At 42.1% G+C, this 16,281-nt stretch overlaps 1 protein-coding gene across 1 annotated transcript in view; it reads right to left on the reverse strand.

Annotated features, from left to right (window-relative positions):
• The window catches only part of ATAD2 (ATPase family AAA domain containing 2), a 30,184-nt gene extending 14,114 nt beyond the window's left edge, over window positions 1-16,070 (reverse strand). Inside the window, exons 1-16 of the mRNA XM_058031651.1 lie at window positions 15,849-16,070; window positions 11,657-11,796; window positions 11,115-11,164; window positions 9,629-9,782; window positions 8,516-8,612; window positions 8,024-8,072; window positions 7,602-7,712; window positions 7,055-7,133; window positions 6,016-6,108; window positions 4,987-5,095; window positions 4,642-4,757; window positions 3,760-3,934; window positions 3,042-3,130; window positions 2,543-2,702; window positions 1,087-1,177; window positions 348-662 (exon numbers count right to left, since the gene is read on the reverse strand). Of these exons, the coding sequence (XP_057887634.1) occupies window positions 348-662; window positions 1,087-1,177; window positions 2,543-2,702; window positions 3,042-3,130; window positions 3,760-3,934; window positions 4,642-4,757; window positions 4,987-5,095; window positions 6,016-6,108; window positions 7,055-7,133; window positions 7,602-7,712; window positions 8,024-8,072; window positions 8,516-8,612; window positions 9,629-9,782; window positions 11,115-11,164; window positions 11,657-11,796; window positions 15,849-16,055 (2,035 nt within the window). The 5' untranslated portion in view covers window positions 16,056-16,070. The remainder of the gene's footprint in view (window positions 1-347; window positions 663-1,086; window positions 1,178-2,542; window positions 2,703-3,041; window positions 3,131-3,759; window positions 3,935-4,641; window positions 4,758-4,986; window positions 5,096-6,015; window positions 6,109-7,054; window positions 7,134-7,601; window positions 7,713-8,023; window positions 8,073-8,515; window positions 8,613-9,628; window positions 9,783-11,114; window positions 11,165-11,656; window positions 11,797-15,848) is intronic.
• Window positions 16,071-16,281: the final 211 nt, after the last annotated feature.

Genomic DNA, 16,281 nt, shown 5'->3' on the forward strand with positions numbered 1-16,281 from the left:
TACTGGGAGAACATTCTCCAGAGATCAACACAGTAAATAACTATTCACAGACCTCCATTAATCAAGAGAGAGTGTATCAATATTGATTTGTTCTCACCAACTGACTAAACCTGATTAAGGGTGATGCAGTGAGGAGCATGAGCTCACCTATGCAATGGAAGCCAAGCCCTAAAATACAACAACTAAAACACTGTGTATTGCAGGTCACTCACAGCTGCCATCCAGCACTCTGCACATCCAGGCTATAAAACTGAACTGTCATTATGGCTGAGGGGTTTATGTGTGTTACTGCATGTATCAGGAGCTTTTGCCTTGGCAGAATTTTAAACAGGTGGATGTTGTTGTACCTTGCTGTTGGTCCTTCTTCAGTGCAAGCTCTGCATGGGGAAATACTCTCTGTAAGGCTTGTAAAATCCTTTCCAATGTGTTTTCTAACAGTGGTTTTAAAATAGGTGATAGTGCTCGCCCAGGTGAAGCCACAGCCCTCTGTGAAGCTGGAACAGTCTTCTGCATGGCCATGGCAAAATCCTTTGCTGTTATTTTAATGGAAGCAATGTCCAACTGCAGCTTCTCACTCCTTTCATAGATCTGGGGATAGCGGCGCCGCAGAGCGCAGAGAGCAGCTTCAGCACACAAGGCTTTGATATCAGCACCACAGTACCCTGATGAGCAAAACAAGAATCAGATGTTGTCAGCATCAGGAAACACCAAAGTCAAGGCCAAGAGTTCTAAAGTGCAACAATGAAAGACTTTGCATGCAGCCAAAAATTAACAGGGTAAGAGGTAATTTAAAGAATTACTGCACTGCAGAGAAGTTCTGATATGTGCCTCACAGCCTGATAGCTTGCACTAAGGAAGCAGCCCCTAGTCAAAACTTCACTCCTGGGAAAGAGGGCCTAAACCCATTCAGTGTTTTAAGGAAAAAGAAAACTGAAAGCAGCATCTGCCTTGGTTTGCTCCCAAGACAGGCCAGAAGCATCACTGCCTTGCTCTACAGCAAGGCACCAGAGCTCAAGTACTGCCTGGAACAAGTTCTGGGTCCCCATGACCCAGCCATGCAGCAACCTACAGTGTTTTCAAACTCACCAACACATTTCTCAGCCAGCTCTTCAAGAAACTTGTCCAATGGCTTCAGGGTCCAGTCTCGTGTGTGAATTTTGAAAATCTCTTTTCTCGCCTGAAAACAAAACATTGCATTTCAGTTTGCCCTAAATTGTCTCAAAACAACCACAACACAAAACCCCCAAAACTCTCACACTAGTAAAAATACCTTTCTTATCGGCTAAACTCTGAAGTATTTTAAGGGTCAGTTAACATGCTGTTTTTTCAAGCAGGAAATTTCCTAGTTCTAAATTTGTTATATTAAAATTTTGCTGGGGGGCTGTAGTGAAGTAAAAGGCAATTTACATCTTCCATAAAAAAGTGAGTTTTCACAGGTGTGAGATCCAGAAGAAAAGACTGTAGTAAAAACCACCAAACTTAACTTTAAACAGATTCTTACAGAAAATTCTCTCAAATTCAGCAAAATTCCATGGTTGTAGTCTCATTAGTTCATCAAATTTGCTTTTCTGACAGGTCATGAAAGGAAAACAGTCTTAGCACTTCATTCCAAGTTGCTACTGTTACTATCAAGTAGAACAATAATTATGACTGAAATTACTGTCACTCATCCAGAAAATGTAAAATGTTGCCTATCCCTGATCCCTAATCTCTGATCTTAGCAGGATTTTCGTGTAATTATTTTGTGGCACACGGACTAACTATGGCCGACTTCTAAAATTCTTCCACAGTGGGGAAGTGTGTATTAGATCTGTTTCATAGCACCTCCTCTCCTGTTCCTGACAGCAGATAAAAACTGGAGAAAGATGTGTTAAATGCACTGTTTAGTGCACTTTTACCAGCATTCAATTCAGCACTTTCTGGAAAGTGCTAAGAAAAAGAACAGTGACAGCCAGAAAGAAAACACAAAAACTGCATCCCAGTTGTGCTTGCTACACCCACCCACAATATTTTTTTCATTGCCTATTGTCATTGAACTAGAAGCTTCCCTAGCCCTGCACCTGTGCAGTGACTTCACAGTTTTGTCCAAGTCCCTATTACTGAGTACCAGTAAGAACAGCAGTTGCTAACATACTTAATTGGTTCCAGCACCAGCCTGGATCAAAGCTTTTGTTACTAAAAAAGAATTCTTGTCTGCACACCATTTCTTTCAATTTCACAATGCTACAGCAGTTCTTCTTAACTAATTCATAAAGTCACTTTTAAACATTTCTGTGAGTACCAGCACCCCATCTTCTTCACTGGTTGCAGAGAAACGAAAACTAATAATTAGAGGACTAATTACCCATTACAATCATCTTAATGATACACTCAGTGCCAGGTCTGCCCTCCACAGCACAGCACAGTCTCTCCAGTGAGCCCTCTTTTGTCCAAGCAGTACAATACTGAGGAGACTTTCACTGCTCCACAATCCTGCTGTGCTGCAGGGGTTTGTTACAAAGATGGACTCTGCCACATTCAGCACTGAGGTTGAAGTTCTGACCTCTTTGTTTGGCAAGCTGAAGAGAAACTCTCGATCAAAGCGTCCCGGTCTTCGCAAAGCAGGATCTATAGAATCCAGCCTGTTGGTGGCTCCAATTACCACAACCTCTCCTCTGGTGTCCAAGCCATCCATAAGTGCCAGAAGTGTTGATACAACAGAGCTAAGAGAAGAATACAGTTTTTACTCAGCAGTTAATTTTCTTCAGTTCCACATCATCACCAATGCTCACTCAAAGGGCAAGCTATTTTTACTAAAACACTGACTAGAAAAAGACAAATCATTTTAAGACATAACAAAATAGATAAGGTAACACAGACCTCGTGGTGGTATCAAGTTCAGTGAATTGTTTTTAATGAATATTTAAAGATTATCTGAAATTAAGTAGTACTGAATTACTAGTTTTCAGGATAAATGAATGTGTCACATCAAGTTAAACAGATTATGGTCTTCTTTTCACAGAGATCAAGCAGTTTCCATGTTGATAGAAAACATGCCCTACCTATGAACTTGGTCTTGTTTACTGGAGCGTACAGGAGCAAGACCATCAATCTCATCAAAGAAAATAATTGAAGGTCGCATCTGGTAGGCCTACAGTGAAAACACAGGAATATTGACATCAGGAAAACAGCACTGTTTGGAGGAGAAATGCACAAACAACACTGGGGTTGCAAAGTCACTGGAAGTAGATTTTTCAGACCAGCATCAGGGATTTCTACTCATTGATCTAAGGTAGTCAAGTGTTGTGAGTAACAGAAGGCAGGAACATAGGTCAACCCACTGAGTTGGGTGACAGGAAACAAATCACACCACTGGTTTTTACAGCTATTTAGCAACTACCAAGAACAGAGCCTGGACTTAATTGTATTACAGGCTCTGGAAGCAACCTTTGTTACCAATTTCAAAATAACCATGCTTTCAGTTCGCATTTGTTTCCCTCTGATCAGAAGTCACCACTTCCTGAAACCTTTTTTGCAGCTGTTTGGATTTTTCTTTCCTGAGGCAAGGAATTGGTGGGGTGCGTTTCTTTGCAAGGTTCTCTTGACTGCTTTACTAATTTTTCCTAACTGATCTCAAGACTTCCAGCCTCTAAAAATGTTACTGAAAAATGAAACACTGACAATCCCACTTCAATGGAAGGAGTTGAGAAAAAAAATTGTTCTTGACCACAGAAGGTGAGTTACAACTCAGACAGAACATAATGCACGTTTCAACTGTACCTGATCAAATAACAAACGAAGCTGTCGTTCTGACTCCCCAACCCATTTACTCAGGCAGTCAGCACCTTTTCTCATAAAAAAGGCTACTCTCCTGTCACCTTGGCTACATTCATTAGCAAGTGCACGAGCAACCAATGTCTTTCCAGTCCCTGGTGGGCCATAGAACAGACAGCCTCTGCAATTAAAAAAAAAAAATTCACATAAGAGAAATATATAGAAAAGTACCTGCGATCACCCTCATCCCTGAAGCACACAAGTGTTCTCTCTTAAACAAAGCTCTCTTCATTGTTTGTTATACTTTAAAAGTTACTGAAAACAAAGAACCTATTTCAATATAACATGACTGAGTGTTGATAGCCTAGAATATATAAATCTAACAATTAAATCGCTAATAATTTCATTTCATAACACAGAACCCATTCAGCTGTGTAAAAAGTGGACAGATGCATTTTTAGCCCAAGCACAGCCAGCACTCCAAGGTTCTAGTTAGAAGTCCACACAATTGTAAAGGTGATACTGGAACTCTTGAATAAAAGAGTTGGTGGGACAGACAACTGGACTTCCCCTAAACAAAACTGCAGTTGACTACCACTTACAGGCTGATCAAATCCACTTACAAGTAGAACTCAAAACCTCTCCACCATCCCCTTTTTGAAGGCAAGACACCTTTAAGGCAGTCTCACCACCACAATGAACATCTTGGAACCTATGTGTATGCTGGATTCTATCTTTTTTTAAAAAGTTACTTTTTCCTACTGCTAAAAGAACCCAAAATCATCAACACTTAAAATTCTGAAGCATGGAAACATAACAATACCTCAGTTGAATATTTTCCTGAAAATAGGTGAATTAGAATTGACAGTTTTAAATGGCAACCCTTACCTTGGAGGTTGAATTTTGAACCTCTCAAAGACTTCTGGATAAAGCAATGGAAAAACAACCATCTCTTTTAAAGCAGAAATGTGGTCAGCAAGACCACCAACACCATCAAATCGTACCTAAAGATGGAGACAACAGAACACATTTTAGATGTTAAAGCTGCAACCTCCATAAAGTTCCATCAGAAATTAGATGTCAGCACAAAGGAAACAATTCATGCCAATTTTTAAACTGCTTGAAACAAAACTGTAAGCCAAGGCAGTTATAGACAGCACGTTACTGTGCTGTTTATAAGGTTTCATAATTACTGAAGATGTCTCAGTGAGACAATGAAGTAAAAACACTTACTGAACAATCTATTTGCACTGGATCAACATCAGCCAGACTCGCTCCGATTTTCATGCGGTCTTTGTGAACTCCCTTTAAGTCACTTTTCCGAAAGTTGACAGGAAGAGACCTGATTTGAATTAAGGAGAAAAAGAAAGGTGCTTCCTAACTTACAATGTTGATTTTTGGTTTTCTAATAATAGTAAGTGAATGCAGGAGATCTTATGAGTGTAAACTTCCTGAATTATTAAATATTAGTTTCAGTTGTTTTATGTTTAATGTCTGTGAGTAAAGAAAGGAAAATGGTCACTCCAGATATTAAACTGAGTTAATTATTTTAACAGCTCTCAGCACTTATAAATATACATGCCAGTCAACAGATCCTCTGTAGGAATACAAGCTTAAAGCAAGGTATTCCTTGTTTGCAGACCTTGGGCTGACAGTGATTCATGTGAGGAAGAAAACTGCCCCTCCAGCCCCCAGACACACTGACACTTTTCAAATAATTTTAACTCCTATATGCAAGAAGTTACCGCCCAAGCCAATACTTATTTCAGTTGGTTTGAACATTATAAAGGCTGCCTATCACTGCCAGTCCTTCCCAAGGCCCTGGAACCTGTGTGCCAACAGACTACTCTGAAAGAAATCTGAGACATCAGGCTGAAAACATATCTGTTAGACTGTTACTAAAATAGTTTTTCTAGAGCATTTGTTAAGAAACCAAATCCCCGTCATTTCCTCTATTTATAACATCCCCTGTTATAGTGGTTTTCTCTCTGAATCAGCTGCTGTAAAGCACAGGAGCAGCAGAATTTTACACTAAGAAATTTCATCAGTGTTGCTACCCCCCCATCCCATCTAGAAATCAAATTGCTCATTAAAATCCATTCTAAAAATCCAGTTGCAGAGTCCAGTTACAGTTGTATCAACAGATAGGATTGCCAGAATTTAGAAACTGAACAAGATGAAGATGGTAACACTACACAGTTAGGAAGATGTAAAGTCCCCCCAAGTAGTCTCCTTCCTCCCCAGATCTCCAATTGCATTAACCTTCTTAAATTTCTGTTCTTCCTCTGCCTCCCGAAATCCTCTTCATCATCAGATGAGGAAGAGGAATCACTGCTGGGGACTGTGTGTCTCTGTCTGCAAACATTCAAACAAACAATTAAAAAATTAAAATAAACAGTAATTTCAAAATTGAAGTGAACACTGTCTCAGTTTACTTTGATATCTAGTAAATTTCCAGATTATTGTACTCCATATGAATCTGATTTCAAACTACATTATGTGATTTCCCTAGTGACAGCAAAATTTCATTTTTAATAGGAAGGTAAAATGTTGAACCAGTGTGCAAAGAAATTTCTTAACCAACTTACTCTTTTTGTTCACATGCTCTCACCCACAAATCAAGTGTCACTTAGCATTATGTATCTACTCTGTGAAACACCAACCTCTTAATTTCAAAATCTGGTTTCAGAACTCCCTCCTTCCATAACTGCTTAATTTCAAGGATGCTAAATAAAGCATTCCTATCTAGCAAGGAATGGCATTCAACACTTGCAGGATGCTAAACCTATTTGTCATTACTATTGAAATTTGTAATTTAGAATTTCACTCATTTTTCTTGCTTTAAGTATAGTTTCATACAGAAACTGGAACTGATTCCAAAGAGAAACTAGAATCAGTACCTGAGTGATTAAAAAAAAAAAATCATTAAAACGTCCATCCTCTCTCTAACTAAATTGGTTTTAGTTTTAAGAAAATAATTTGCATCCTTCAAGATAAAACAGTCTGAGATTTTCAGAGGGAGATTTTGGCTTCAATTCCAAAACAAATTAACTGAGTTATACAATCTCAGCCATAACTCTCATCACCACCACAAAAACTGAATTTTCTAATAAAATCTAATGGTCAATGAAGCAGATGGGCTTTCCTCTAATATTTGCTTTCTGTATTCCCTCAGACTACCACAGCAATAACCATACTGTTAACATCTAATTACCAAGAGTCCAAAAACCCTTGAAAACAGTATTCAGTCATGGGACTGACAGCACTACTGAGAAAGAATTATCACTAACCAAACTCCTACCTGTTAGTTCCCTTGCATGAATCTCTCTGTCTGACAGGTGAAGACCTGTCTGAAAAATACATCTTACGTTGTCTTGGTTCTGTTCAAAGTAAAAAAATTGGAACAAGGTTACAAATAAGTTTAAGAGAAAGCAGGATACTAAAAGAGGCAGGGAAATGGGATGTATATCACCCATCTCTAAGTTCTAGGGAAGTTTCAAGGGTAGGGAGGAAGAGGTTGTATTTTATAATCAGTGCACAATAAAAGCAAAAACACACACACCTGTGTTTTAAGAACCGAAAACCACAAGAGTAAGTTCATCAAGTCTGTTTACTTACTGCTCTTTCAAGGATAAACAGGTAGTATTTTTATTGAAAAATAACAATAAGGATGCCAAAAAGCAAAGAAATAGAATGTGCAGAGGATATATGCATTTAACAAAACTGCAGGTAAGATATCTGAATGGAAGTTGGGTGTGTGTACGTACTTTCATTCTTAAAAAACCCCATAACACTCTCACTTGCATGCAAGAAATCAGTGTTTTAGAGAAGCTGTGCCTGTAACCTACTTTGCAATGGAGCCTGATAGCGCTCGACAGTTTTCCTCTGGCGAAAGGAGTAACGCTTCCGATTGTCCTCACCATCGTCTTCTTTGGCTTCGCTTTCCTCTGAGGAGCCCCCTGCACACCAGCACGACATTGCACTGCTTCAGTACTGCTGCAGATTATATTCAATTCAAAATGCACCATATCCACAACCTTCCCTGCTGTAAGAGCTTTGGACAGACAACTTCTCTTTTCCTCTGAAAACCTGTTTTCTCACTATAGTACAGCCCCAGAGTCTGTGACTGTGGCTTGTAATGTCAGTAGCAGCACAAATTCTTTTCAAGAGACGAAAAATACCCAGTAGTTCATCCCATCTCAATTAAGACAAAGCTTTTGGCTAGAGCATAGTCAAGAAAACTTAAAACAGACTTATCCAACAATGCTACCTTGATTATCAGCTATTTCTTCATCAGTCCTTTCCATATCAAGGCTTTCCTTAAAAAAAAACAAAAAAAAGCCATGTAAGACAATTCACAAATAAGCAGAAAACCTGTGGGCATATTTGGTGCCTATACAGTATCATTATCAAGGCATTCCATATACACAGAAGATTTAATTATTGTACAGCAAGAGAGAACAGGAACATCATTCTGGAACCCATTACTAAGAAGATTAATAATAAGGGTTTCCACTCTACAATAGGAATGCAGATCCAAACAAAAAAAAAACCTATGAAAGCAGGCTATGACAATGTTTAGAAAACAAAGTCACTGCCATTCAAAAGGACAGTGGACTAAATTTAATAAAGCAAAACTAAAAGAGAAGAAATATGATTGCTGTCTATCATTTAACCACGAGTTCCTCTTGGGGAAGGGAAATCATCTCCCTGTGTTAAATATCCTACTTATACAAAACCAGCAAAACAAATTAGTATCTACTTCTTCTGTGTCGTGGAACTCCTCCAGGTCTCCCATCCTTCGCCGTCTACGCATCTTCTCCATGTCATCCATTTTTTGCAAGACTGCTTCTGCAGTACTAAAATACAAAGTTGACATATGAAAGCAAAAATAGGCAAGTACAGAAAAAGCCCATTTAGAACAGCACACATAACCATCATATTTTAATACAGTGTGCACAGTGCAAGGCACTGACAGCCAAATTTTTCAATGCTACTTAAAAATTAGGTCAAATGTTTACTTCTTATAGGGAGAATTAAGAACAAATGTATGAGTATATGCAAACATACATTGTTTTCAGGTTTATTTTCCCCCTCTTGATGAACACAGTAAAAAACCCCAACTATTTTAGTAGTTGGAAAAAAGAATTCTGAATATCACAGTAAAGTAACAAAGAAATTATGGCAGTTTTTCATAGCACTTAGGTTGCTCTGCATGATAGCATTGAGTCACTTGGTTCACAGCCTTCTTCAGACAACAGATTGCTTCTCTACACTGCTATTTAAATTTCACATTGATTTTCAATGACTACTTATGCTAGACACAACATCTTATCGCTGTTACACTTTGCAAACCTTTCAGAAAACAAATTTGAGTTTGGGCTTCACAAAGGGAATTAAGCCACAGACAGGCAGAAACACTTGGATTCCCTCACTTTGCCAGTATCCAGCTTTCCTTAGTATCTTAAGTTAAATCTACTAAAAGTCACAATGTAAACTGATTGTTTTGGTTCACAACATACAACCTACCCAGCCCATACATATCAGACCAGGTGGCTCAAAGCCACAACCTGACCTTGAACACTTCCAGGGAGGGGGCATTCACAGCTACTCCAGGCAACCTATTAAAGTGCCTCAGCACCCTCACAGTAAATAATTTCTTCCTAACATCTGATCACTCAGATACAGCACATACATAGCAGCTCATAGGAAGTCTCAGCCTGACCAGTGAATGCAAATAGCTCTTGCTGCCAGGAAAAACAATACCTTTTCCTGCTGTCACAAGGAGAGAGTCCCTAGCCAATATTTTGCCATAGTACAAAGGGTTACTAATAAGGCTCAAGGTAGCTTTGCAAGATGATGAGAAAGACCTTACTTTGTTATAAGCTTGTCAAACAGAACAGATTCATTGGTAGTGGCGTAACGGCTCTGCCGGAGCCGGCAGCTGCGGCGAACCTCCAGATCCCCGCTCTCCTCATGGGCTGGCCCTGCAGCCTTGGCATCAGCTCTGGTCTTCAGTGTTCTGGACACTGAAACGCAATCATACACAAAACTTTCTGTGGTGGAAAATGTCAGTCCCTTTAGTTCACTCTTGCTCTAGGAAAATGTATAACCTCCCACCTTTTATTTTAAAAATGTAAATACTGAATTGAAAGTTATTTTTGTGATCACAGCATTCAACTTAAAATTACATATTTAAAAGTCTGATTTGTAGAGCAGCTTTTTAGTAGACTGGAAAGCCAAGCAAACACCCAGCTTTTGTTCCACGTAGGAGGCAAATTTATCCCAGTTAGCTCTGTCTGGGAAAGTGAAAACAACAAATGCCTACCTCCAAGGTGTTTTCCCTCTATTCATGTAAAATTGTATCTAATAGTTTCTTTCTAAAAATTGCCTGTGTGAGAGGTCTGTTCTAAAGATGCCTGGTTTTGGTACGCTAAGCATGCATAATTTTCATTTTCTGCACCATGACACAAAAACCCAAGGACACAAGAAATGCCTCAAGATAAACTCCCAAATATAAAGAACTCAAAACCACACAAACTAAAGCAAGAACTTTGCTTGCTTTGAAAGAGATCTGCCCAGTATTTACCAGACAGCATCCTCTGCTATGATTTCATTGTAACTGTTAAGAAGGACAGTGAGAGAGTAACAGATGTATCATCATGTCATTTTAAACACAGGTTGGTTTGATCTCATCATCACCAACTATAAAACTAACTTTGAGCTCAGTAAATAATAATTTACATTGCCCAAGAGGAACTTGGGTTACTACACACAAAGTGCATTTTGGGTCCCTTCCCCCATTCAGCCTGTAGCTGGCACAATGCTGCCTGGAGCTAAAGGATTTTCCCAGCTGCCACAAAGTGGCCTCACAGCACCAAACCTGCTTGTGAACTCAGCATGGCAAGGTGGTTCAAAGGTGAAATGCTCAACTTCAGGGACACCTTCCCCAAGTCAGTGAGCATCTCATCACTGAATTCCTTTATAACTGACTTGTGTACAGTACTGCAACATCCCCTCCTACCTGAAAGACTGATTTACAGTTAACTGATGTACAGTTAACCAGCTCTGCAGATCCCAGAAAATCACTGACACAAAGAAACATGAGCTAAGGAACAGACTCTTTAAGGCCTAAAAATTCAGGAATTCACACTGCATTCTTCCCTCCTAGATGCACCTACCTCTTTTCATAAAACTCACTGGAAATTCCTTTCTTTGTTCTATCTAGTCTCACAATTTCAGGTGATTTTGGCTGATGAGAGCAGAAGTTTTTGGGGCCAAGTTAAATGGACAAAGTGACAAATGCAATCCTTCTCAGAAATCTGGCTAAAAAGGAATCCTAAGGGATTATCACTACTTACCTTCTTTATAGTCTTCCTTTTTTGGGCCTGATTTTGACTTTGGCAACTGTCTACATTAAGAAAGAGAAGAAAGGAGAACAGAATTGTATTAGAAGTATTGAATCACATTGCATTGCACATTTCCCCCTCAGCACTGGGGAACTTCAATCTGGTGCTCCATGTCATGCAAAGAAAAGCCTGTAGACTCCAGGGAAGATCTGGATCCCAAGTCTGCTGTGTACCATATGCACACAGCTCTCTAAGGACAGATTATTTCCCAGCATGCTCATCTTGATGTCTCAACAGGGCAGGTAATACCTCAGTAACCAAAGGGAAGGAGAGATCTCAAAGGACCTCAGAGGAGATATATGCCTTTTGTAGAAGCAGAACACTTTCACTAAGAAGAGTGTTTCTAGTTCTAAGACACGGGCACATTAACACAGCCACATTCCCTTGTGGGTTTTTAGCTGTGCCTTTATCATGATGTGACTCACTGAGCATGCTTTCACTTTTGCTTTTCATTCTATGACTTCAACAGAGACTGAACACCAGAAATACAATACCTTGAGAAGTGTCGATTGACATTTTCACTTAGGATTTCCATGCTTTTGTCAAAGCTCGACTCTGAGCAGCGCTGCATGTTTTTTCTCATCGATCTTAAACAGTGTCCATTGAAACATTCAATGTTGCCAGAGGAAAATTTCTAGGAAAAGAAGAATGTATTTATCTGAACCATCTATTGCTTCATTTGATCAAGTTTAGTCTGTTACACTCCTGATTCAAGAGAGTTGCAACCAATGGCAGGGAAGTCTTGAACCACTTCTGCACCAAGAAGCAGCTCTGATGAAAAAAACCACACCAGACTTCAAAGAAAAAACCTGAAATCTTTCCTTTCAGAATTGGTTCAGTGACCCCAATAATCAAAATCTCACCTATAATGAGCAATTGTTCCACTCCTTTGGGAAGAGCCAAAAATTACACTACTTTGGGGGTTTGGGGCAAAAAACAACAACCACCAAACAAAGAAGCAAAACAACAGAGAGGAAAGCCCCTCTGCTTGCTTTGGATCAGCTGATGGACTGTGTCACTCCTAGTCCCTGAAGGGACACCTTTAGGTGAGGTCTGTGCCTCCCAACTGTCTTGCAACAGACCTGGGAATATTTACTTAGATCTACTGCTAATAGATCTCTGTCACTATTCCCTCAGTAACAGCACATATTAACACTCTGTAGCTGCTGCATTTGCCACCAGCAATTCAGAATTTGCTTTCCTGTCACTTCAACTACCTGCACTGTTTGTGAATCTGAATCCTATAAGTTCCTACAGAACTCAGCCAGGCAGACAATGTCCAATGGGCTATAAACAGAACTCAGGCCCAGCTGCACCCAGCTCTTCTGATCTCTGAGGAGCAGCTGGAACCTAAGGGGGTTCCTTTTCTGCTAGATTTCTAGATCTTTAATGCAACAGAAAATTTCCTAGTATTAGGATTAAAATCTTTTTGGAAGAGTTTTCCTCCTGCCTCTGTTCCATTTATAATGACATTCAGAGGGATATAAAAAGACTTCCTTCCAGAGGGTAGCATTTATCCAGGGAAAACCAAAGGGAACTCAGCATACAGTTCTTCATGGATGTTCACCTTGTTCACATTGGTGTTTCTGCAAGGAGAATGCTACTGACCTTTACAGTGTGAGGAAAGCTGCAATGACCATGGGAAGCACTTGTTCCATTCACAACCCAAGGTCTCACTGTGAGTATGCCAAACTAAATCTCATACTAAGAAGGGCAGAAACCAGACTGGATTACTCTGCTTCTCACACTGATGTTACCAAGAGGTAACTCCACTGATTGATGGAGATGAAGGAAGAAGGACCACAAGGATGTCAAGAGGTCATGCAGGGAGAAAATTACAAGGGCTACAGCCCAAACAGAATTTAATGTGACTACTGCCATAAAAGATGACACAAAATATTTTTACAAATATATCAGCAAGAAAAGGAAGACTAAAAAAGAATCTCAATCCTTCACTTGATGCACAGGCAAATATATGACAATGGATGAGGAAAAGGCAGAAGTATCCTGCCTCAGTGTTTAACAGTGAGAGCAGCAGTCCTCATGGTACCCAGACAGGGACAGAGAGCAGAATGAAGCCCCCATGACCCAGGAGGAAACAGCCAGTGACCTGCTACACCACCTGGACACCCACACTAACACAGGCCCCATGGGATCCCACCCAAGGTACTGAGGGAGCTGGCAGAGGAGCTTGCCAACTCACTTCCACAGAACCACCAAGGCTGAAAAAGACCTCCAAGATCGAGTCCAACCTTGGAGTGATCATCACTTTGTGAAGAAAACCACAGCACTAAGTGCCACATCCAGTTATTTCTTGAACACTTCCAGGGGTGGTGACTCCACACTTCCCTGCACAGCCTGCTCCAAGACTTTACCACCCTTTTTGTGAAAAATTTCTTCCTAATGTCCAATCTGAACCTTCCCTGGTGCAGTCAGAGGCTGTCCTCTTGGCCTGTCACAGGTCACCTGAGACAAGAGGATGACCACCTACAACCTCCTTTCAGGTCGTTGTTGAAGGTGATAAGGTCTTCCCTGAGTCTCCTATTCTCCAGGTTAAACACCCCCAGCTCTCTCATCTGCTCCTCACATTCCTTACTTCCTAGACCTTTCCCAGCTCTGCTGTCTTTCTCAGGACACATCCTAACACCTCAATGTCCTTCTTGTCACAAGAGGCCAGAACCACACACAGGATTCAAGGTGTGGCCTCACCATTGCTGAGCACAGCAATCACTGCCCTGGTCCTGCTGGCCCCATTGTTTCTGATACAGGTCAGAATGCCCAGACAAAAAGGGAACTCTGGAGCACACTGCCCTCAAATACAGGCCACAAGAACAAACTTGTTCAGCTTTGGGAATTATAATCCTGCAACTAGGGTTATAGACCTGGAGATACACAGCTTCCAAAGGGATAGCAGCCACTTCAGATCTCACTGGGACACTCACTCATGAAACTTACTGGGACTGGAAACCTGGAATAAACCCAGCAGATATCTGTTTACCTTAGATCTCCTGTTGTATGGTTCTTACTGTCTATGGATGAAATGAGCTGTATAACTTAAGATAAACCATATGCTGATATCAGAAAAAAAAAGCAAGAGCTGCCACCACGTCCTTGCACATCAACAAGACAGGAAAGAGGCATCAGGACTTGAACATGAAGCTAGCATCAGTTCTCATGATCTCTGTCAGATGGAGCACTTCTACATTATCTCTACACATAAAACCCCCAGCAAAGCCCAGCATCCTACAAATGAGGTGATGACTTCATGCTCAAAGCACAGGAAAGGTCTACAAAAAGGGGAAAAAACCCCAAAAACCAAACAAACCCAAACCAAAGAACAACCTTGCAACCAGTTTCATAACAATGATTGCTTTGGTTTCAGGAATGACTTTACATTTAGCTTCCTCATTCCTGATTTCCACACGGAGAACACATGCCAGGAGGATTATTTGCCTAATGCTTCACAGCCTTCCCTCCTGAGCAAAGGCTGAATGAGCCCCCAACAACCATTTCTAGTGGAGACTGCAAACACAAAGCAGTGATCTTTAACAAGATTCCATGACTCTTTGTAATGGGGGTAAAAAACCCCACCACTGCAAGGACTTTTCCCTTTTCAGTTCAGAATTCTTGAATATAATGGCACAAAATATAAACATATAAAATTAATTCATACAGCTGAGACTCCCGAAAGACTTCTGTGGAAGGAAACAGAGTCTTTGAGAAGCATCACTCCAGGGCAGGGCTCCCCTGAAGAGCAGACCACTTCTGAGTGGGATCTGGTCTGCCTTTATTTGTCACAGAAACGCAGGACAGCCTGCAGAGTAGAGCCTGACTTGGAAATAGCAGAGGAAAGTTTTAGTTTTTTGAAAGCCATGTTAAAAACAATGGAAAGTGAAATGATTCACTTATTACAGCTGCAATGCTGAGATGTAGAGAGCACAGGCCACTTAACAGCTATCCTTTACCATCGAGCAAGTTGTCTCTCTTCTATTAGGGCAGATCAAGATTATAGAAAGCTCAAGTTACATTTTCACTGCTTTAGGTTATGTACTTTAAGTACAAATTAACCCCGATTTCCACACATTTTCTTTTTTAGAGCATGCAAAGTACTATCTGGACACACTTTACTAAGGAGTATTTAGCAGGCCCTTCGGGCCAACCAGAGCGCGCTCAGAGCTCCCATGTATTTGGTGTCGCGCCGGTTTTGATGCATTTCTGTCATCGAAACAGAGAGCGCTCCATAAGCATTACTGCAGCTAAAGCAAAGAGCTTTCGGAGATCTTCTCAAGGTAACTTTTTCAGATAAGGAACTGAACCAAAATAAACGAGGATGGGGAATGACATACAACACAGCAAACCGTGAGGCTATGCAGGTTTGTATTCCCTAAGGCCGGCTCTCAGCACTGTGCCCCAGCCCCGGAGCAGGGCTTGTGCCGAGCCCCCTTTACCGGGGGCGGCCGGGAACGGAGGGCGGGCCGGCTGCTTCTTCACACACCCCCAACCGCAGCTGCTGCCCCAAACCCTCGGTTCTCCCCTCATTTTCCTCCACGGAGCGCACTCGGCAGCGCTTTCTGCGCTCCTCCCAGCAGCTCCCGGCCAGCCCCGGCTCCCCCCGCCGCCTCTCCGGGCCCGCAGCCCAGCGCTGCCCGCCAGGCCGTGCTCACCCCGCCCCCACCCGCCACTCACGGCCTCCTCGGCTCTCCTGGCGCCCCTGGACACCGCGGCCCTGGCGGACCCGGAGCGCGTCCATACGCGGTGGCTTCGGAGAGCGGGGGCCTCCAGGGAGATGAACTCGGAGCTGGAGTCCAGGAGGTCGAAGGGGGGCCGCCGGCAGCGGCTGTCGCGGGCAGCCATGCGGGGCGGGCGGGCAGCGCTGCTCCGCAGGACCACCATGGCGGGGGAGACGCGGCCCCGCGCCCGCCGCTCGCGCGCGCCGCCCGGATCCCTCCGCCGCGCTCCCTCCCTCGCGCTCCGCTCGCCCCTGCGGCCGCTACTCCCGGCCGCGCGCGCTGCGGAAGGGCACGGGGCGCACTGCGGCTCCGCGCGCCGCAGCCGTTTGGCGCCCAAAAGTCGGAGCGCTGCGCCGGCGGCGGGGGGCGGGGCTGGCTCGCGGCTCCGC

This window comes from Melospiza georgiana, chromosome 1 (assembly GCF_028018845.1).
Source record: "Melospiza georgiana isolate bMelGeo1 chromosome 1, bMelGeo1.pri, whole genome shotgun sequence".
Classification (NCBI taxonomy): Eukaryota; Metazoa; Chordata; class Aves; order Passeriformes; family Passerellidae; genus Melospiza; species Melospiza georgiana.